This window comes from Oryctolagus cuniculus, chromosome 17, assembly GCF_964237555.1.
Source record: "Oryctolagus cuniculus chromosome 17, mOryCun1.1, whole genome shotgun sequence".
Classification (NCBI taxonomy): Eukaryota; Metazoa; Chordata; class Mammalia; order Lagomorpha; family Leporidae; genus Oryctolagus; species Oryctolagus cuniculus.
This window is the reverse complement of record NC_091448.1, coordinates 58,026,517-58,048,962: the sequence shown is the minus strand read 5'-3', so window position 1 is coordinate 58,048,962 and position 22,446 is coordinate 58,026,517. Positions and strand designations below refer to the sequence as shown.

At 44.5% G+C, this 22,446-nt stretch overlaps 1 protein-coding gene and 1 long non-coding RNA gene across 2 annotated transcripts in view; one reads left to right on the top strand and one right to left on the bottom strand.

Annotated features, from left to right (window-relative positions):
• COX10 (cytochrome c oxidase assembly factor heme A:farnesyltransferase COX10) overlaps positions 1-837 on the bottom strand; it is a 146,690-nt gene extending 145,853 nt beyond the window's left edge. Inside the window, exon 1 of the mRNA XM_002718961.5 lies at positions 683-837. Coding sequence (XP_002719007.2) covers positions 683-833 — 151 coding nt within the window. The 5' untranslated portion in view covers positions 834-837. The remainder of the gene's footprint in view (positions 1-682) is intronic.
• Positions 824-16,962, top strand: LOC103351459 (uncharacterized). Its single transcript, XR_007911390.2, has 3 exons — positions 824-931; positions 4,461-4,543; positions 8,202-16,962. It is a non-coding gene; the product is annotated as an uncharacterized lncRNA (long non-coding RNA).
• Positions 16,963-22,446: the final 5,484 nt, after the last annotated feature.

Below are 22,446 nucleotides of genomic sequence, written 5' to 3'. Positions count from 1 at the left end.
AAACCAGGATATAAACAACAGATTGTACTAATCATGATGAAAGAAAGATAAAGGCTGATATCAGAAGACAGGGAGCCTTACTTTAGATACGGTGATTTGATAAGGAGACACAGAAGGCATTTGAGCTGAGTCCTTGCCAAGTGGTAGGGATGAGCATCTCAGCTCAATATATCATCTGTCACGGGTCTTTCAAGTGGAGGACTAACATCAGGGACCACGCTGATGGCGCAAAGTCTGGGGCAGGGCGTGGGAGGGGGTACGTACTGCTGTCTACAGTTGTCCTTATGTTTATCACTCTACACTGAAGCGAAGACTCCCAGTTACAAGGAAAGCCAGGAGGGAAGGCTGGGAAGCGAGCCTCTCATAAGCTAAGAGATTTGGGGAGCCCTAAGGTCCTGCCCTCTCCTCCAACTCTCACTCTCTGAAAAGCCAGAGAAGCACCTGACCCTGCCCACTCCTTCCCGATGGAGGAGACGGTGCGGACCACTGGGGATACAGTGCAAGGCTGGACCCTCGCTCCACGGCCTCCTCCCTCCAGGCTACCCCAAAAGTCACTTCCCCGCTTCCGCTGACCCGACCTCTCCAAGGGCTCCCAAGGTTGCAGGCAGCCGGAAACCACGGTCTCGCACGTGGCACGAAAGCAAGAATTTTCCCAAGATCGTGCCCGAGGCGGGTCTAGTACCTGTCAGGAGGCGTGAGGACAGAGCATGCGGGGATGCGGCCATAACGGACGAGTTCGGCCGCCCCCCAGGGTCCCGGTGTCTTCTGCCCTCACCGGCTGCTGGGCGCCGCCATCTTCCTTCCCCGCCCCCTCTGCGGGAGGAGGGACGCATCCGGTGCGTCACTTCCGGCGGGCGGCCAGTGGGAGGACCTCGCTCTAGCTGTGGGTGTGCTGGAGCTTCCCGGCCGGGCTGACGGCTCGGGGTCTGAGGTAAACTTTGGGAGAAAGCGTGGTGTGGCTGAGTCCTCCCGGGGAAAAAGGCGCGGCAGAGCTGCGCAGACGCCCCCGGCCGGATCCAGGGCCCCGGTGCTGTTTAGACGCGTGCTGGTGACCGGAGCGCCCGAGGACATCGGCGGTGCCTCCGCTCCCCTCCGGGTCGAGCAGTGCCCGCGGCGCCAGCTTGGCTGTCGAAAGGGAGTCGGGGTGGACTCGAGGGGTCGGGTCCCCGAGCCACACCCGGGGAACGGAGCCTCAGAGCGCCTCTGGGTGCAGAAGGTGCGGGGAGTGGCTCAGCCTTGGGGCTCTGGAGTGAGGTCTGTGTTTGAGCCAATTACGAAGTCGCTCGAACCCGGCTCCCCGCTCGTCTCGTTGTAGAACGGGGATCAGGACAGTGCACGTTTTATGAAGGAATTCACTGTCGCAGGCGCCTACCACGAATGGCAGCGATAAATTAGTTATCATCCGTGGTGGTCACTCCAGCAGAGCTCGGCAGCCCTCCCTTTACGGGGGAACTTCAAAAAGCTCATGGAAAATGGAATTAAATCCTAGTTTGGATGCAAAAATGTTTTGAAATCCATTGGAAACACGTACTATGGAGGGGGAAAAAAAACTCATGAAATTCAAATAGTGTTTGCAGCAGCCAGATAAACTTGTTTTAGTTCTGTTTCTCCACGGACTTTTGAAGTCTCCTAGTATCTCCTTGATCAGCGAAAGTGCATTGAAGAAAAGACTCCGCTTTTGAAAAAGCTGGTTCTACAAGGGTAGTTCCTGTTTTCGGGCTGGGGTGGTGGCCATTTTGGGCCACCTGGGCTAGCATTGCTAGGGACAGGGGCACTGAGAAGACGGCTCCGGGTGGGAGAGGAGCGTACCCTATGCCAGTGGTGGACAGCAGGGTTGTCGTTAGGACGGTCCGTGTGATAGGCTGATGTGGAAGGTTCTGGAAAGCCCTGAGGTGCTGACATTTCTGTGTAGTTGGGGTAGAGAGGGCTCCAAAGATTTCAGAAGAGTTCTCAGTGGAAGGTGCAATAGGATTTTTTCAACATGCAAGGACGGGAAAGGGCACTCCACAAAGAGGATAACAGTCTTCAGGACTGATAGAAGTTTCCAGATTTCAGGACCGGCATGGTGGTGCACTAGGTTAATCTTCTGCCTGCGGTGCCAGCATCCCATATGGACCCCGCGTTCTAGTCCCAGTTGCTCCTCTTCCAGTCCAGCTCTCTGCTGTGGCCCACGAGGGCAATGGAGGATGGCCCAAGTGCTTGGGCGCCTGCACCCAAATGGGAGACCAGGAAAGAAGCTCCTGGCTCCTGGCTTCGGATCCACGTAACTCTGGCCATGGTGGCCATTGGGAAGTGAACCAATGGAAGGAAGACCTTTCTCTCTGTCTCTCTCTCTCTCTGTCTGTAACTACCTGTCAAATAACTAAATAAAAATCTTTGAAAAAATAAGTTTCCAGATTCCTGGTAATTTTCCATTTTTTTTAAAGATTTATTTTTTTGAAAGGCAGAGTTACAGAGAGGCAGAGGCAGAGAGAGAGGGAGAGGGAGGGAGGGAGGGATGGGTCGGTCTTCCATCCGCTGGCTCACTCCCCAATTGTCGAAACAGCCGGAGCTGCACTGATCCGAAGCTAGGAACCAGGAACTTCTTAGGGTCCCCCATGCGGGCGCAGGGGCCCAAGGACTTGGGCCATCTTCCACTGCTTTCCCAGGCCATAGCAGAGGGATTGGAAGTGGAGCAGCCAGGACTCGAACCAGCTCCCATATGGGAGGCTTTACCCACTATGCCACAGCGCCAGCCCCTTTCCACATGCTTTTATAAACAGTTGATGTTTACATCCAGGGCAAAAATTGTCCCGTTTATGAGTGACTCATTAAGGCTCAAAGAGTTTTTAAGTTATTTGGCCAAAGTCAACTAACTGCTGAGTGCCAAAACCAAGGCCAGAACCCCTATACCTGTTACAGAGTTATTTTCACCATGCCATAAGGCCTCATTCAACTAAAGCCTCTTGAAGAGCCTCAGCTTCTGTGATGTATAAAGCACAGTATTTCAGTCTTGGCTGTCCTTAAAACTTAAACTACCAGAGTCCTGAGCCACCTCCAAGTGTGAATCAGAAGAGGTGTGGGGTAGATGGAGACTGAACTGTAATTTTCTTTTAAAGTACCACCAGTGATTTGGGTACACAGAACTGAGAATCCTAGGTTCCAGGTTTCATGCAACAACACAACTGTGTCTAAAAGTTTGATTAATGTGAATATTAGATTTTGTGTACTCAAAAATAGGAATTTCTAAGTTGCTTAGGTTTATGATAGAGAAGTTTAATAGTCAGATACCTTCTTGGCAAACAGATTTTTCTATCATTTAAAAAATTTTACAAAAATGGGGGCAAGGTATGACAAAATACTCCATTGGATAAACAGATTTTTATTTATTTAAGGAAACCAGAGTAAATGATTTATGGAAGAAGAGTCTAAAAGATTAGCGTATTCTGGCTTTACTAGAAAATACATATAATCTGTCTAACATTTGTAATTACCATGCTTCTGAAAAATAATTCCTGAAAGTGCTTTTGGAAAGAATAATGTTCTGTGGCTGCGTTCATTGACTTGGCCACCCATAGCTGCAAGGGAGGCTGAGAAAGCAGGGAACAGGATTGTGGTGACAGCTTAAGCCAGTCACTTCATCATTATGGACCTACACATATTGTTGTCCCAGTTCACATGAATGTTAAACTAAGGGAGAAATGGGAAATACATTTTGAATAAATAAGTAAAAGAATCCATCACAACTTTATTCATCCCATTGTTTCCTGAATATTTTGAACACAACTCATTTTGTGAAATACCATGACTGAGCCCAGGCTTTCTGGTTTGGCACTATTTGGGTTGATCAGACTTACTTTCCTGAGCAAATTTCCATAGAAAATGCCATAGACAAGCTCTGCTATTTAGTCATTATAGATTCATAGGATTTCTAGAGATAGACTACAGGCATCCATACAGCCTGACCTTTGCATTCTTAGTTTTGGAAACTGAAGTCCAGAACTGTTAGGTGGTTTTGCTCTGAGTGATAGAAGTTTGATTCTAGACACCCGAATCAATATTTTCCTTCTCATAGTGTCGTCATTTTTATCCCTCCCTCTGCCTATAGCATCCTCACTAATGACTGGTGTAGACCTTCACAATTACACAGTTACTTTGGCCTTAACATTTTAAACAAAGCAAAGATATTTTGTAGGGCTTTTTCCCCATTACCTGTTGTTTATTTTGTTCAGTATTGCTTATGGAAAGAGACAAAGAATTAAAAGCATTATTTTTGCTAAGAGATAGAAAGAAAATCATTAGGCTTAGCTAAAAACATTGTTTTTATTATCCCATAATTACTGAGAGTTGTCTTAATGTATATTCATGTGATCTTTAACTACAGTTATTTACTTGCTAATGTATTTTAAAACATGACTTCCAAATAATCAGCAGTAAAACTTTGTATCTTGTCTCTTAAAAATAATGTTATAAAACTCTAGAGCCCCGGTGGTGAATGTCTTGCCTGAAGGCCAGATAAGGCCTACAAAATTCATCTGGTCTGGCCCTGCCAAGGCAACTGCAGGTGAGACTCTAAATTCAATAAATTTATAACAGGCTCATTTTTCAGTTGATAATGTTGTATGGTCTGTGAATGATGTTATAAATATCCAAATAGTCCTTGGCAGAAAAAATGTTCTGCACCCCTTCTGTAGAGCCTGGATGTTGACTTCTAATTTTCCCTACTGTTTTGGCACTTGGCTCAAAACGCAGTGGTATTTTAGTCTCACTTTACCTTGTATATTGGCTGCCCACTTTTTTAAGGTTTTATTTATTTGTTTGTTTGAAAGGTAGAGTTGCAGGGTGGTAGGGTAGGTAGAGATATCTTTCATCTGCAGGTTCATTCCCCAAATGGTTGCAAGAGCCAGAGCTGGTCCAGACTAGAGCTAGGAGCTTCATTTGGGTTTTCCACATGGGTAGTAGAGGCTCAAGGACTTGGGCCATATTCTGCTGCTTTCCCAGGCACATTAGCAGGAAGCTGGATAGGAAGTAGAGCAGTCAGGTCTCAAACCCGTGCCCATATGGGATGGCAGTGTCACAGGCAGCAGCTTTACCTGCTACGCCACAATGCTAGCCCTCTACCCATTTTCTTTCAAATAAAATTTCTCCTCAGAGATTCTTTTTACATATATAATACTGAATTAAATCTGCAATTTATACCACATGCTGTGACTTTCGAATAGATGATGTTTCAAAGCCTTGCTGAATTTCCAACAATAGATAAAGTTCCAGCTTTCTCTTAAAAGTTAAGGGGAAAAATCTGGCAAAAATCTATGCAAGATGTAACCAGGTGACACAGAACTATGTAGCTTAAAAAAATCTTAAAACCAAGAGATTGGCAAAGGATCCAAGTAGATTTTTCCCCAAAAAAGATCTATCATAGTCAGGGGGGAGCTTAGCATCATTAGTCATTTGGGAAAGGCAAATAAAAACCACAATGGGATACCACTTCACACCCACTAGAATGGCCGTAATCAAAAAGTCAAATAGTAACAAATGTAAGGATGTGTAGAAATTCCAACCCTTATATATTGCTGATGGGAATGTAAAATCATATAGCCACTTTGGAGCATATTTCAGTTATTTCTCAGTAAGTTAAACATAGAGCTACTGTGTGACCCAGCAGTAAAATCTGTTTTCCAGAGATATAATGGAGAGAAGTAAAAACATATGTCTACAAAAAAATTATACATAGCAGCATTATTCATAATAGCCAAAAAGTGGGCACAAACCAAGTGTCCATCAACTGATTATAAGTAAAATGTGCTATATCCATCCAGGGAAATACTTGGCCATAAAATGGGAATGAAATACTGATACTGCTACAACAGGAATGAAGCATAAGAACATTATACCAAGTGAAAGAAACTAGTTACAGAAGGCCACATTTTGGATGCTTCCATTTGTATAAAATGTTCAGAAAAGTCAAATCCATGGAAATAAAGTAATTTAATGGCTGCCTATGACAGGGATGGAGAAGGAAGGAAAAATGGAGTGAATGCTAATAAAGAATTTGCTTTTGTGGCGGGAGGATGAAAATGTTATAAAATTGATTATGGTGAAGGACGCACAACTGTGAATATAATGAAAACTATTGAATTGTCTGCGATAGGTAAATTATATGGAATGTAAACTTTTCTCTCAATAAACTGCTTATTAAATTACTCAAACAAACCAGAAATAACAATTACCATGTTAGATGGATGACTTGTCATCTACCAATAGCTATTCCTTCCTTACAAAGAGTAGAAGACCTAACTGTTCAGAATAAAGGCATTTCACAGCTTCCCTTGCACCTTAGTGTGACTTTGTAATTGATTCTGGACAGTGGGATGCACACATATGTGACATGTTTGACTTCTAAGTAACTGTAATGGAAGCAGTCCTATCTTTCCATGCTAGCTGGGATGTAGATGAGGTGGCTGGAACTTGAACAACATCTTGGAACAGGAGGCACAAGCCATATGTTGAAGCCAGAAAAATAACAAGATGGGTAGAATATAGATGCCCAGTGTCTGTGGAACTGCCATTTCAGATCTGAAACAGATAAAGAAGAAATAAATTTCAAACTTGCTTAATACAGTGTTACTTTGGATTTCTGTCACTTGCACTTACTTAATCCAAGCTACTTAATTCAAAGCAATATACCATTAAGGTGAATTATACATTGGAGGTAGCTGCTACCAAAGGACATTAACTTGGTCAGAGGGAAGCATAGAGCACTTCAGGACCTTCATGACTTCACCCTACTGAACAGCCATGGGGGTCGGAAGACTGAAATCCCACCAGTTACTTGAGCAGAGGGTTTAATAGAAGGAAGGCTCACATAATAAAAAGTTTTGCTAGGTAACTCAAAGGGTGAAAAATAAATGAGCTATCAATATTGGAAGCCAGGACCACCTCTGTTACTGGAGAAACAATAGGTAGAGGTTAGAGTTAGTACAACTTTGAAACAGAGGAGCTGAAACTCAGACCCGGCACCAGAGTCTCTACACCAGTGGTGCTTTTATTGCTGAGGGGGACAAGTTCAAGGTGGTTCTTTAAGTGTGGGGAAAGCTGTAGACAGGGCTCAGTTGCTCTCAGGAGCCAAGAAGCCTTGGAGCTGCGCTCACTAGAACTGCGGTCAGATAGGAAGGGGAGAGGAAGCACACGTGCCTTCTCTCTGTCCCAGTCTTGCCACCTTACAGCCGCTTCTTGGCAGAGGCAATGTCATTTGCACAACCCCAGATCTGGGCACAGAATGGAACCAGGGTGGATAACTGGTGGGAGTTCTTTGGTTAGATTCTGCACTCTAAGGGTACAGATTAGAGTTTCCAGTCAGCCTCTGGTGAGCTTCAATAGCTTAAATCTGTCCTTTGGGTCTCTTGATAGTTGCTCCAAGGTGATTGATAGCATCAGGATGGTATCCTAATTCAGTATCACTCCAATCAGACCCCACACCGCAGCTATAGCCTGCCAGCTACCCTTTTGCATCATTACTCCCTAGAGCTCAACGGCATTACACAACTTTTGGGGATACTAAAGAGTCAATTCAGGATGTAGGGGAGAAAGAGGGGAGTAGGGTGGCTTGGAAAGGCACTCCAGCAAATTATCTTCACTGCTGTGACTTTCTGCCTTTTTACTAAACAGACCCTGATTTTGATAAGAGAAGCAAAATGTCAACCTCCAGCAGATGAATCATGATCGCTTTAAGTCAAGCAGAGAGTCTGTTTTTTTTTTTTTTAATTAATTTCTTTGAAAGGCATAATTAGAGAAACAGAGAGTTAGTGATCTCCTCAAATGGCCACAATGACCAGGGCCAGGCCAGGCTGAAGCCAGAAACTTTATCTGGTGCAGGGGCCCAAGTACTTGTGCCATCTTCTGCTGCTTTCCCACAGAGCTGGATTGGAAGTGGAGCAGCTGGGACTGGAACTGGTGCCCATAAGTGATGCTGGCACTGCAGATGGCAGCTTAACCCACTGTGCCACAAAGCTGGCCCCAAGCAGAGGGATCTTACTCAACCTTGCCTGATAATACTCCCAGAGTTTCTTACACCTGGAGATGGTCAGATTACCCAGTTGTGGCTAAAGAGATAGTAGAAACCTGCTGGTGATATTTTGGTACAGTTTTGTCTACTGTTGAAAGAGTTGGGCATGAGAAGAGAGGTGCTGCTCTCATGACCTTTTCTCCTCTTACATTCTCAGGAAACAGAGATAAGAATATAACTTCTGGAACCAGGCAGCCATCTTGCAACTGTGAGGTCACAAGCATTTGGACATAAAAACATTCTGAGGAAGGCATAGTGGAAAAAATAGAACCATGTTTCTAAAAGACAGTGTTGAGCCCCTGCACGAAGCCAGGAACATCCATCTGCAGACTTAACTACTACAGGTGTGTTGTGTTGCTTAGGCTACTTTATGGTCCTCTGTTCATTGCATCCTGGATGAGACATTCAGTGAGTGGCAAAGGGGTTTGAGCAACTTGCCATCAAAATTTTATCTGGATGTTGGGGCCAGCATTGTGGCATAGTGGGTAAAGCCGCTGCCTGCGATGCTGGCATCCCATGTGGGCACCAGTTCGTGTTGTGGCTGCTCTACTTTTTTTTTAAGATTTACTTATTTATTTGAGAGGAAGAGTTACAGAAAGAGAGAGGGAGAGACAGAGAGAGAGAGAGGTCTTCCATTCGCTGGTTCACTCCCCAAATGGCTACAACAGCTGGAGCTGGGCCAATCTGAAGCCAGGAGCTTCTTCCAGGTCTCCCATGTAGGTGCAGGGATCCAAGCACTTGGGCCATCTGCCACTGCTTTCCCAGGCCATTAGCTGGGAGCTAGATCAGAAGTGGAGTGGCCAGGACTCAAACTGGTGCCCACATGGGATGCCGGTGCTGCAGGTGGAGGCTTAAGGCTGCTATGCCACAGTGCTCCGTTTCTGATCCAGCTCCCTGCTAATGGCCTGGGAAAAGCAGCAGACGATGGCCCAAATGCTTGGATCCCTGCCACCCACATGGGAAACCTGGATGAAACTCCTGGCTCCTGGCTTCCGTCTGGCCCAGCACTGGGCATCGTGGCCATTTGGGGAGTGAACCAGCAGATGGAAGATTCTTTCTCTCACTGTCTCTGTAACTCTGATTTTTCAAAATAAATGAATGTTTCTTTTAAAAAAAATTACGACAGCAAGTGATACGGAGAAGCAACTGGAATCATGTCAGCTCTCCAAAAGGCATATAATCTTTAACAAAACCAAGTCTGAAAATGGTGGCTGTTTCTAACGTAAGATAAATGTGCAGTGGTTTAAATGACACAAAAATAGAAGAAGCAGGTTTGTACAGGTTAATTTCCTATCTTGTTTCTTGCTAATCCTTTTGGTGATGTTAGGATGCCCAATTTTCTACCAAGAATTCCTTTCTTTGCTTCCTCCTTCTCAGCGTCTTGGAGGCTGATGAAGAATACGGTAGAATGTTCTAAGTATAGACAGAAACAAACCCTATTGAGCACTACGGATTGAGAAAATCCTACTCATTAAAGCATCCTTAAAGACATTTTTTTGTTAGCTATGAGAAACTATTAAAATTAGTTTGTATGTACTCTGTCAAATGACCTTTTGGTATTATAATAATGGAGAATTGAAGACATAAGGAGCCTTGGTAAAGGCCGATTAATAAGAATTCCAGGTAAGTTACTTTCAGAATGATAATCTAAGCTACTAGGACAGCAGGAGCATCACATGTTTTCCAAAGTGAGTTCCTAGTCCTCATCTGTGGACTTTTATCCCTGCATTTGTATCTTTATAGCAAGTCAATAGCAGAAGATAGTATGGATTTTTAAAAATGAACGTCACTGCATAAATGTAACATTCATTCAGCACTCCCTGTGCTAAAAATAACGGTCTATCATGGTGCCTAGTTCACATTTCATGAGAAACCTGATCGATGCTATGCCCATTTTCAGATGAACCCGAGCTCTCAAAAGGTTCAATAACTTTTCCAAGTTCACACAGAAAGTAAGTGCCACGGCTAGAGTTTAAACCTGTCTGCTTCCAAAGCATGTGTTCTTAATCCTCCTACTGGACTGTCTCCCATATTTTATGTATTACGGAGTTCTCATTATCTGGGATTTTTTCGTACTAAGGCTGGAGTTTCACATTTCATCAAACCAGTGAAGTTATTGAAGTTCAGCCTCAAAAAAAAACTACTTGATTTTACATTTTCTGACTTGGGTTCAATTTCCTTTGACCTTGATTTCCATATTTATAGAACAGGGACAGTAATACCAGGTCTACCACTTAAATTACGTTGAACTTTCAGTGTTTAATGAGAGTTCATGTCTGGACACCTTCAAACAGTAACTCATTCCAGAGGCCCATCCAAGACCTACTGAATCAAACGTCTTTGATGGTGGGCCTGGCAATCCCTAGTTTTTAAGTGATTTTATTATTTTATAAAAATCATGCAGGTTGTATGTAAAAATTACAAGAACATAAAAAAAGGAAGGTGTGGGCGGTGGTGGTAGTGGTGACACTGATGATGGTAACAAAAACGACCCATTCTATTTAGTAGACAGAATGTGCCAGAATTTACATACCTTGTCTCCTGCTGTCACGTTTAATCTTCTCAACCATCTGTAAACCTTAAAACACATTATTGCCCACATTTTACAGATAAAGCACTTGAAATCCAAAGCGTTTGCAACATCTGTCTTAGTTTCCTAGTGCTGCTGTGACAAAGTACCACAAACTGGGTGACTTAAAGCAACAATGGATGTGTACTGTCCCCTAGTTATGGAAGCTGGAAGTGTCGACAGGGCCCTACTCCCTCCGAACCCTCTAGGGGAGGATTTTTCCCTACCTCGTCCAGTTTCTAGTGATCCCAGGGTAGTTCCCCTTGGCTTGTGGCTACAAAACTCCAACCTCTGCCTCCATCTTCAGACTCTGTGTCTATCTGCACAAGGAACTCTCCCTGTGTGTGTCTGAATCCAAAGTTCTTTCTTCTGAGACATTAGTCACTGAATCAGCCTCTACCTAATAGCATCACCTTAATTTGACTACATCTACAAAGATCCTATGCCCAGCTAAGATCACATTCCCAGGTACGGGTGATACTCTTCAACCCATAACTGTCCAATAGTACAGTGGCTAGTATAGAAAAACTAGATTTGTGATATGGGGAAACTAGGCAGGGAGGTTAATTAGGAATAATTGAGCTGAATTTTTTTTCATAATTTCTGTGTATCACTGTACTATAACTCCACCCCTTACCTGTCAATCCAATACACTCACTTTCCCATGATGCACCTGTGTCTCATCTGGGACCAGGAAGGAGGAGATGCCTTGATGGTCATGTAGAAGTTAAGCTCCACATGGAGGTGCCATGAAACTCCCAGAAAGCCTCATGCATACTGAACTGAACCTGTTTGTAAATTCCACTAGGGCACCGCTGCCTACCACATAAAAGGGACCCATACATGTGGAAATGCGCCCTGTGCTTTTAGGCTTCTGGACCTTGCTTATGGGTCCTTCTCTGGCCTCCTCCTACTCTCTCTTCTCATAGGCAACTCTGGCCCACTCTTGACAGGTGTCTCCCCTTGTGGGGTTGCCCGCACTCTTGTGTAAATGTAATTTTTTAAAAAATTATTTATTTGAAAGAGTTGCACAGAGGCAGAGACAGAATGAGATATTACATATGCTGGTTCACTCCCCAAATGGCCACAATAGCTGGGGCCGGGTCAGGCCAAAGCTAGGAGCCATGAACTCCATTTAGTCTCCCATGTGGATGTAGGGGCCTCAGCGCTTGGGTCATCTGCTGCTGCTTTCCCAGGGTGGATCCGGCTGGAACAGAAGTGGAGCAGCCAGGACTCAAATCGGTGCTCATATGGGATGCCAGAGTCATAGGCGGTAACTTAACCCACTGCCCCACAGTGCTCACCACTCTCTCTTAAATAAATCCAGTTCTCACTTGTGCACTGCGTCTATGCCTTGGCTTTGAATTCTTATTTCTGTGGGGACAAGAACTTGGAATAATGGTTAAGGTACTTTATGCCCATAGCATCTGCACTTAGAAGATAAAAGGCCTGGTGCCTTGGTCATCAGTCACCATATACTCTCTCAGCTGCATGCTTGTTGGGGGAGAGGTGCATGATGCCTTCAGACAGGAAGAAAGTAATAAGTGAAAAAGAAAAGTATTCAGTAAAAAGTTATTTATAAGAGAACAAAAGTTAGTGCTGGTCTCATACATTTCCTCTGCAACAGTTAGATGCCAAATGACTCCGCGGGGTTGGGAAGGGAGGAGGGAGTGATGAGCTAAGAATGTCATAACCAGCAATTTGTCTTTCCGTGGGACAGGCAGGCATTCTCAGAAACCCAGGGGCTCAGAAAATATTCCACTTGTTGAAAACTATTTGAAGATGCATTCCAGTGGTTCATAGGGTTTGGGGTTACACAGACCAGAAAAAGATTTCAAAAATAATTTGAAAACCACCAGAGGATTGCCAGCTTTTAACATTGTAAGGGTGTTTAAATCAAATCAAACTACCAGCGAGTGTTGTAATCATTTCATAAAAGACATCATTTTAAGGCCAACAAATATTAAAAGGATATAATCTGGGAGCGATTTAAATGGAATCATTTAGCCTATGGAAACAAAAATCCTTATTTAATATCAGTTTGCTCCAAAGTAGTGAAAAACTTTTTCCACAGATAAGATCTCACCCATGAATGGGTGTTGGAGAGCCAGAAATGGACCAGAGCACCAAGAAGGACATCAACTGCAAATGAGACTCTGGCTCGCACTCTGTGCTTTTTGCAACCGAGGGAAAAAAACATTTGAACGCAACTGCAATAGTTTCCAGTTGCTAATGAGAGTTTTGATGGGAAAATAAATCGTTGCGCTGCCACTCCCTTCCATATGCTCTACGCTGGTAGAGGACCAGGAGTAGAACTTGTTCCCTCAACCCACGTCTCGGTTTCCATTGAGTGTTTTCCAAGTTCTCATGGAGATATCTACAAAAGGACTGCCGCGTAAGACGATGACTTGAAGTTACATATGTAGCTGATTTTCTCTCCCAGATTCTCTGCAGAAAGAACATGCCTCCATCTGAAACCCAGAACTGTCTAGCCATATAGTCAGCCCTTTCTGTTCAAGAATCCCACATTCTCAGATTCAACCAACTATAACCACCACCCCCCAAAAATAAGAGTATATATTTTGTTTAGCGACTGTACTGAATGTGTATAGATGATTTCCTTGTCATTATTCTCCCATATGATACAGCATAGCAACTATTTACATAGCATTTACATTTTACGAGGCATTCTAAGTTGTACAGAGATGATTTAAAGCATACGGGAGGATGTGCAGAGGTTACTTGCAAATCCTTTGCCATTTTATAGAAGAGGCTTGAGCATCTGCATACTTTAGTATCCACAGCAGTCCTAGCACCAATCCCCTGTGGGATAATTTTGCATATTAGAACATTGAGAAAAGGACCCATCCACTTGTGACTTGGGGCATATGAAGGATGAGACTCATCTATGGGATAAGAGGGAGCACCCCTCCCACCCCAAGCAAAATTCAACCAGGACATTCCTCCCCATGCTTAAACCAGGAGGAACTAGAGATCCGGAGCCAGAACCCGAGGGTGAGTGCATGAGGCACTGACACTAAGGCTAATGGAAGCCTTTGGTTGCTTGTTTGCACGACGCAGAGGAAACCACAGCCATTGCAAAGCTGACATGCAGCTGAAGGAGTAGGTGGGGGTTGAGACTCCTGCCCTGAGCCTTGTCTAACTGTATGCTAGAAGCACAAAATAGGCAAGGCTGGGAATCTCCTACTTGTAACAGATGCTCATCTCCCCGGCAAGTGGACCCTCAACCCACTATAACCTGATTCTCCGTTTAAGAGCAGGGGCTCTGAACTCCACCTGCACATAAATCTAAGCCCTGTCCTTTAATGGCTCTAATTTTTGGCTGATTAACTCTTTCTGTGCCTCAATTCAAATAGAGACCATAATAGTACTTGTGTCAGAAGGTGGTATTGGTGAGTTAACAGAAAAGTTATGAGCTAGGAGTGCTATTCCCCCACACCTAGGTTACTTATCTCCCTTACTAGGACCGTAGTACTCGGCTAATGAAGTTGCTATTGTTATTATCATTGCCTGAAGCAAGATATCACAGCCATGTTATAAGCAATGAAATCAAGATTTAGACTAGTTCTTCCAAGGGTATTTATATTAAAATAATTAATGAACCATAAATTAGAATTTTGACTCCACATCTGACTCAAGGCCACACCAACTTGGTGTTTTAAAAACATGCAAGCCGGCACTGCGGCTCACTAGGCTAATCCTCCACCTAGTGGCGCCGACACACCGGGTTCTAGTCCCGGTCAGGGCGCCGGATTCTGTCCCAGTTGCCCCTCTTCCAGGCCAGCTCTCTGCTGTGGCCCGCGAGTGCAGTGGAGGATGGCCCAAGTACTTGGGTCCTGCACCCCATGGGAGACCAGGAGAAGCACCTGGCTCCTGCCTTCGGATTAGCATGGTGCGCCCGTCACAGCGCGCCAGCCATGGCGGCCATTGGAGGGCGAACCAACGGCAAAAGGAAGACCTTTCTCTCTGTCTCTCTCTCTCACTATCCACTCTGCCTGTCAAAAACAAAAACAAAACAAAACAAACAAACAAAAACCCAAAAAACAAAAAACATGCATTTATTATCTTCCAGTCCTGGAGGCCAGTTGTTCTAAAGAGGTTTTACTGAGCTAAAGTCAAGGTGTTGGCAGGGCTGTGTTCCTTCGGGAGGCTGGAGAGAAGTCATTCTGTCTTTTCTGGTGTTTAAGGCACCCATACACATTCCTTGGCATCTAGCCCCTTCAAAGCCAGCAATGGCAGACTAAGTTGTTCTCGTGCCCCGCAACTTGGCATTGCCTCTTCTGCCTTCTCTTCCATTGCTAAGGACTTGGCTGATTCCATTGGGCCTGCCTGGATAATCTCCCTATTTAAAGTCAGGTCCATCCGCTACCTTTTAAGTGCCCTTTGCCTTTTAACCTCATACATTCGCTGATTCCTGGCATTAAAACACTGACATCTTTTTTTTTTAATTCATTCATTTATTTGAAAATCAGAGTTACACAGAGAGAGGAGAGGCAGAGAGAGAGAGAGAGAATCTTCCATCCGATGGTTCATTCCCCACTGGCCGAAATGGCTGGAGCTGCACCAATCCGAATCCAGGAGCCAGGAGCTTCCTCTGGGTCTCCCACACGGGTGCAGGGGCCCAAGGACGCCGGCCATCCTCCACTGCTCTCCCAGGCCACAGCGGATCAGAAGTGGAGCAGCTGGGTCTCAAACCAGCGCCCATATGGGATGCCGGCGCTTTAGGCCAGGATGTTAACCCACTGCGCCACAGGCCAGCCCATCACATTGACATCCTTATGGGAACTTTTGTCCTGCCTACTACAAAGTCCATGCTAAAGCCACTAAAGATTATCTGCATTTCCTTATCCTTGAGGTAGGTGTGACACAATAGTTAGGATGCTCCGTAGGTTGCCTGGATCACATCCTGTATTGGAGGACTGGGTTGGATTCCCAGGGCCACTCAGCTTTCCAGGTTCCTGCTAACATGCAACCTGGTGGACAGTATTGATGGGATGCTGGCATCCTATATGAGTAGCAGTTCAAGTCTTGGCTGCCCTGCTTCCAATCCAGCTCCCTGCTGACGCACTTGGGAAAGCAGTGGGAAGTGGCCCAAGTACTTGGGTCCCTGCCATCCATGTGGGGGACCCAGATGGAGTTAGAAAAGTTAGAAGCAAAATAAGGCAGGGCTCTCCATGAATGTATTAAAATGAATTATAAAATTAAAATAATTTGGTAGTACTTGTGCAGGAATAGGTAAACAAGATCATTGGAATAAAATAAAAAGTCGATAGACCAAAGGATATGTAAGTACTTAGTGTGTGCAGTGGAGGCCTGTTAAATCACTGTGGAAAGAATGCTCTTATGAAAAACATTGCAGGGACCAAAAATCATCACTTGGGAGAAAAAATGTGATCTGGATCTTACATAATATTTCAAAATTTACTTGAAGTAGATGAAAATTTTTAAATTAGAGGAAGGTGTTTAGCCTAGTGCTTAAGATTCCTGCATCTCATGTTGGAGTCCTTCATACCTGCATCTCATATTGGAGCACCTGAATTTGAGTACCTGAACAGGCTCTTGACTCCAGCTTCCTGCTAATGTGGACCTGAGGGGCAGTGGTTTTGGTTCAAGTAGTTGGATTCTTACTATGCACATGGGAGTCCTAGATTGATGTCCTGGATCGAAGTTTGGGCCCTGGCCCAGCCCTAACCATTTCAGACATTTGATTAGTGAACTAGGAGATGGAACAGCTTGCTTGCTCACTCTCTGCCTTTGAAATCTAAAAATTTAATAGGAGAAAAATATAGGTTTTGGATGGACAATGTAAGTATGACATATCAACAAATGCATGAAGATAATGGAATATGCACTTTAAACACATTTTTATTAAAAATTTTTCAAGTATTTTTAACCCCCAAATTTAAAACTTTTCTGTGTCCCAAACAACAAATCAAGTTAAAAAGCGATCAAAAATGAAACTGTACCCTATATAAAAAAGGAAGTTACCAGTATTAAAATGGATAATCTTAGAGATAAATAATAAATGTACATTATGAGTGGACATGTTAGGTAGGAAGTCAGATACGAGCTTATGTGTTTGTGACAAAGGCCTAAAGAATTGACATCTAGGTCCAGCATATGCATGTCAAAGTCATCCTGATAACCTTCCAGGTACAGCCCAGTATCTGCACTTCAAATGCTCCCTGCCCCTTCTACCTGATAACCATCCTTCCTCTAAGGCTCCTCTAAGGTGGGGTGATGCCAGCCAGGCTTCCCCTCTGTCTGATAACTTCAGGGGGAAAACTCAGAAAGGAATTTTTTGTATTTACATCCAAAACGTCCTTTGTTCCAGGAGGAAAAGAGGGGAAGGCAAGGCCCATCCCCTTAAAAACCCCCAGCCTCAACTGGACTGCATGCTCAGCCCTCTGCCTCTCTGCTGAGCCGCCCACCTGGCCTGGCCTGGCCTGACCTGGCCAGGTGTATTCTCTCCACTCAACCATGTAACCTCGCTCTCCCCCAGTCTGAGTGACTGGGCACTGTCTCTCAGTTTCTCTCTTATGAATGTCCCTGCCCTAATAAACCTTGCTATTTTGCTTTCCACTTACTCTGTCTCACGCCTGAATTCTTTCTTGCGCAAAGACAAGGACCCTGCCATTCTCTGGTAACAGTTAGTTGTATATTGTTTCAGCAAACATAATGAAACTTCAATATCATTAATATTTATAATAAGTATGAATTCCAATAAAATGACATAGTATTCTACCTATTGATTTAGCAAAGATTAAAAAGGAATGAAAATCACTTGCTGTTAGGGTACAGGATAATGAGGCATATAAATGTGTGTACTCTTGACGGGAGGGAAATTGTATTAAAAGCATCAAAAAATTCATATCTGTGCATTCTATTTCTAAAAGTTTACTGTACAGAAATAATAATATATTTGTAGAAATAATTATCTACAAAAATATCCACTAAAAATTAATTGTAGGGGTACAAATTTGAAACCACACATCTTCAAAAGTAATTCTTGATAGACATCAAGCAATACATCTTGATTGAATAAATTGTTTTATATCTGTATGTGGAAAAATGATCATTATCATTATGATGGGTTGTGCCTTTTGGAGGTGGCTTTTTTTTTTTAACTTATTTGACAGGTAGAGTTAGACAGTGAGAAAGAGAGAGAAAGGTCTTCCTTCAGTTGGTTCACCCCCCAAATGGCCGCTACAGCCAGTGTGCACTGCACCAATCCGAAGCCAGGAGCCAGGTGTTTCCTCCTGGTCTCCCACGCGGGTGCAGGCGCCCAATCACTTGGGCCATCCTCCACTGCCCTCCTGGGCCACAGCAGAGAGCTGGACTGGAAGAGGAGCAACCGGGACTAGAACCCAGGGCCATATGGGATGCCAGCGCCGCAGGCGGAGGATTAGCCAAGTGAGCCACAGCACCGGCCCTGGGGGTGGCTAATTTTTAATCCTCAATAAAAGAGATGATTCAGAGGTAATACTGCTGGTTTATTAAAAAACACTAAAATGTGCATAAGCTGTCTTTGCATGAGCAAAGCAAATTACCTATAATATGATCCTATTTTGATTTTGAAGAATTTTTATGTATGCCCTAAAAATTCCAGAAGCATACATTCAGCAGTATGGATGGTTGCCTTTGGCTGGTAGAATTAAGGCAATTTAAAATTTTCTTTTTGATAGTGTTTTCACAAATATTATGTTATAAGCACGTCCTACTTGATTAAAAAATGGAAAGAATGTTGGTGCGGGGGAAGCGATGTGGGATTCCAGGTGTGCCCATTGCCAAGATGTGAAGCGTAGAACAACAAAAGGGAATGACTGTTTTGCCGTCCATAGCTGTCTGGAAACACATATTTCAGAGCTGGCTGCGTACTTTGCGGTGGCTTTGTATTCCAGGGACTGAGTTTTGCAAACAGGCTTAGCCAAGCACAGCGTGTGCCTCTTCAGGTGGTTTTGGGAGCTCCTCAGCTCTGGGTAACACTAGCTCATTTATCTTCGGATGAATGTGTGCGGAGTGCTGAGGTGTTGACAGAAGCTGAGCTGAGAACAATGTTTATTTATATCTGCACACAATCATTCGTGTCTCTCTAAATCTAGGGCTTTCTCCTCATTTGCTCACCGTTTGCAAACATTTACAGTTCTCTCCACTGGTGATCCCTGGTTTGGTTTGGCTGGGCTTGAGCAAATGAAAAGGTACATAAGACAGTGAGCGGGGCTGAATGCCGTGATTCACATGGAAAGGGAACATTCGTCCAGGCTGATTTGTGCTGGGAACACCAAGGTCCCCAGGCTTCTGTGTTAATACCTCCATGGCTAATCCGTATCTGCACTGTTTATGCTAGAAGATGCTTTAAACTGGGAGCACCTGTGTGTGTGTGTGTGTGTGTGGCCAGTTGGGTCAGGGCAGGACCTTCATAATGTCCCAGCTAGATGGGAGCCATTTTTAACAACTGAATGCCTTCACAGAATATGATGACTCCTGCCAACTTCTGCTTTGATAAGGGAAAAAGTCAAATATATATTGGCCGGCGCCACGGCTCAATAGGCTAATCCTCCGCCTAGCGGCACTGGCACACCAGATTCTAGTCCCGGTCAGGGCGCCGGATTCTTTCCCGGTTTCCCCTCTTCCAGGCCAGCTCTCTGCTGTGGCCCAGGAAGGCAGTGGAGGATGGCCCAAGTGCTTGGGCCCTGCACCCCATGGGAGACCAGGAAAAGCACCTGGCTCCTGGCTTCGGATCAGCGCGGTGCGCCGGCCGCAGCGCACCAGCCGTGGCGGCCATTGGAGGGTGAGCCAACGGCAAAAGGAAGACCTTTCTCTCTGTCTCTCTCTCTCACTATCCACTCTGCCTGTCAAAAAAAAAAAAAAAAGTCAAATATATAAAAGGGTGAGCATTCAGAATAATTACCCTACACACACAAGGGTCAATGAAACTGGGTATGTCTAATTGCTTCAGCCGTTATCATCTCTGGCCAATCTCATTTTCTTTTTAATCCCAATCACTCTCCCACAGCAGCTGTTGGACACTACGGATGCCAGCAGATGTGGACTTCATGTTCAGAGTCTTAGACCCTGGCATGTAATTGTGAATTGTGGAGTGAGAGAAGAGAGCAAAAGATTAGGGAGTCAGACCTGTCCCAACTCAGGATGGATAGCTAGTTGATTATCTTCTGTCACTTACACTTGCTGACCTTCATCTGTAAAATGGACTTATATAACGCAACCTACAGTACAAGCAAATTAAACCCACAACACTAAAGTCAAGTGCCATTCTTTGTATCTATCAGTTACTTAATCATTGTGCTTATTTTGTTACTATTTCCGAGCCTCTATCCTGAGTAGAAAATATAAAGGATAGAAAGACAAAGTCCTCCAGAATACTGGAATTTCCAAATAAGCTGTTATGAGTTACTCATTTGCTGAGATCATTAGGGACGAGTGCCTTTTGAGAATAAATCTGCAACCGGTCAATATCTGTGGTGCAAGATGCTGCCTGGCCAATGTAAAGGGTAAATTCATATCCTTCTGATCCGGAATTCCCCAGCACTGGCCTGTACAGATTTTTATTTAAGTCTGCCTTTAGCCAGCCACTGATTGGCCCTCAAGCTGTAGATGCAAATCAGGTGGTCATTTTGCTCTCGTCAGTCAGAGCCAATTAGCTTTCCAGCCTGAGTTGTCATACATCTACTAAGGAAATAGAAAACAGATGGGAAGCAAGGCTGTTAGGGGCTATAGGCTATAGGGAGCTGCTTCTCAGTGTGGCTGACCGACAGAATGCTAGGAGGTGAGGTGGGAGTTGTGGGCAGACAGGGACTGAGTAGCCATGGGAAAATATGACAGCATGATCCTCCTGGATGGTGTGTAGAGACAGGAAGTAGAGTCATGAGCCTAGGATTGAGGAACGCTAGAATAAATGCCAACAGAGATTCCCCTCTCTGGTTTGGGGTCTGTGTGAACTCAAACTCTGCCAGCTCAAAAATTGGAGCAATGTAACCAATGAGTGTTTGTGGCAAATGTGTATTATGAAAAGCTATGCCTAGATTTCATTTTTTGCACCAAAATTAATTTATCTTTTTAAAAATTTATTTTTACTTATTTGAAAAAGTTGGGGGGGGGAGATCTTGCACCTACTTGTTCACTTCCCAGCGAGGAACAGTCACCGCAGAACTCCTGCAAACAGGAGGATAGAGTACTGAAATCATAGATGCTTAAATCACAAATGATTGTGTCATACCCCCAAACAACCATGTTCAAAACAAGACTTGGCATTGTGAGACCGTCCTTTCATCCTGGGGCTAACATTTCAGAATGTAATTTACAAGCCTTGAGTTCCTTAGCTGTGCTCTTCAAGCCCCGGTAGACGCTGGTCTCCTCCCTCCCCAGTCTCCTTTCTGGAATGAAGAACACAGTTCTTTCATTCTGCAAATCTCTATCGATTCCTTGACCTTTACCGTTTTTCTCTTAAAATATGCTATGCTTGGAAGTTCTCCAAAGCAACTTTTTAAAAAGTCCATATCTTCTGTTAACAAGACAGAAGTCTCTCTGTTGAAGTTATCTGGATCCAGAGAGCAGATTCACGGTCCAGTTTGGCTGTGGATCAACATTTATTTATAGAGGCTCAGTATCTGTTAGGAATTACATTTGGTTGTTAATAACAGAGGATCAAATTATGTACTTTAAACAGGAGAAAATTTAAAGAAATCCTGAGAATCTGGGGTTATAATGCAGCGGATTAAACCACCTTCTGCAACACTGGCATCCCATATAAGCCTTGGTTTGAATCCCGGCTGCTCCACTTCCACAGTTCTCTGCTAATACGCCTGGACAACAGAAGAAGATGATTCAAGTGCTTGGGTCCCTGCACCCACATGAGAGTCCCAGATGGAGTTCCAGGCTCCTGGCTTTGGCCTGAGCCAGCCCTGACTATTGTGGTCATTTGGGAGTGATCCAGCAGATGGAGGATTTCTCTCTCTGTCTCTCTCTCTCCGTCTTTCTCTCTCTCTCCTCCCTTCTTCCCTCCTCCGCCAACTCTGCCTTTCAAGTACATAAGTAAATTTTTAAAAACAAAGCAAGATCAAACAAAAAAGAAATCCAGAATTTGGTGGCCTTGATACATATCAATGGGGGCTGTGCTGGAATATATATCCCAGAATTCCTTTTTCCACATGTTTCCGGTCAGAACGGGTCCAGTAGTTTCCCTGGGAGAGTCTGGGGGAACAGGTGCAGCCACCATTTTGCAGTTCACATTTTGTGACCACACACGAGCTGGCCTGCCTCACTAGGCTCCTCTTGAGCCATGTGTGTGAGTGTGTGTGTGTGTGTGTGCATGTGTGTCTAGCTCTAGGATGAATGTCCCCTGTTTGAACAGAATAGTCACACCACTCAGATCATGGAGAGTGGGCCCTGGCCCAGACTTCAGTCCATACCTGTGGGCTCCAGACTATGCTTATGGGTTCCATCAGATTCCTTTCCTCTGCCTTATCTCCATCTTCCTGCTCAGCTACCTGGGCCCCCAGCATCAGCTTCCAAGACAGCCTCCTCACATACATTGTTTAACTGGCTCCATGGGTGCTTCCGGTGCAGTTCCTGTAACCGGGACACACACACACACACACACACACACACACACACATGTGGTGCTGCTTCACTAATGGATCCTACTCTGACATTCTGTACATGACCCAGCTTGGGAGTCATGGTTCCATCTCAGCATGAGGGATTCAGCCCCTTGTCTCTGTCCAATCCCTCTTCCTGCAGGAACTCACTCCTTGAGATCACAGGGTGTAGCCATCATACTCCAACTCCTTGG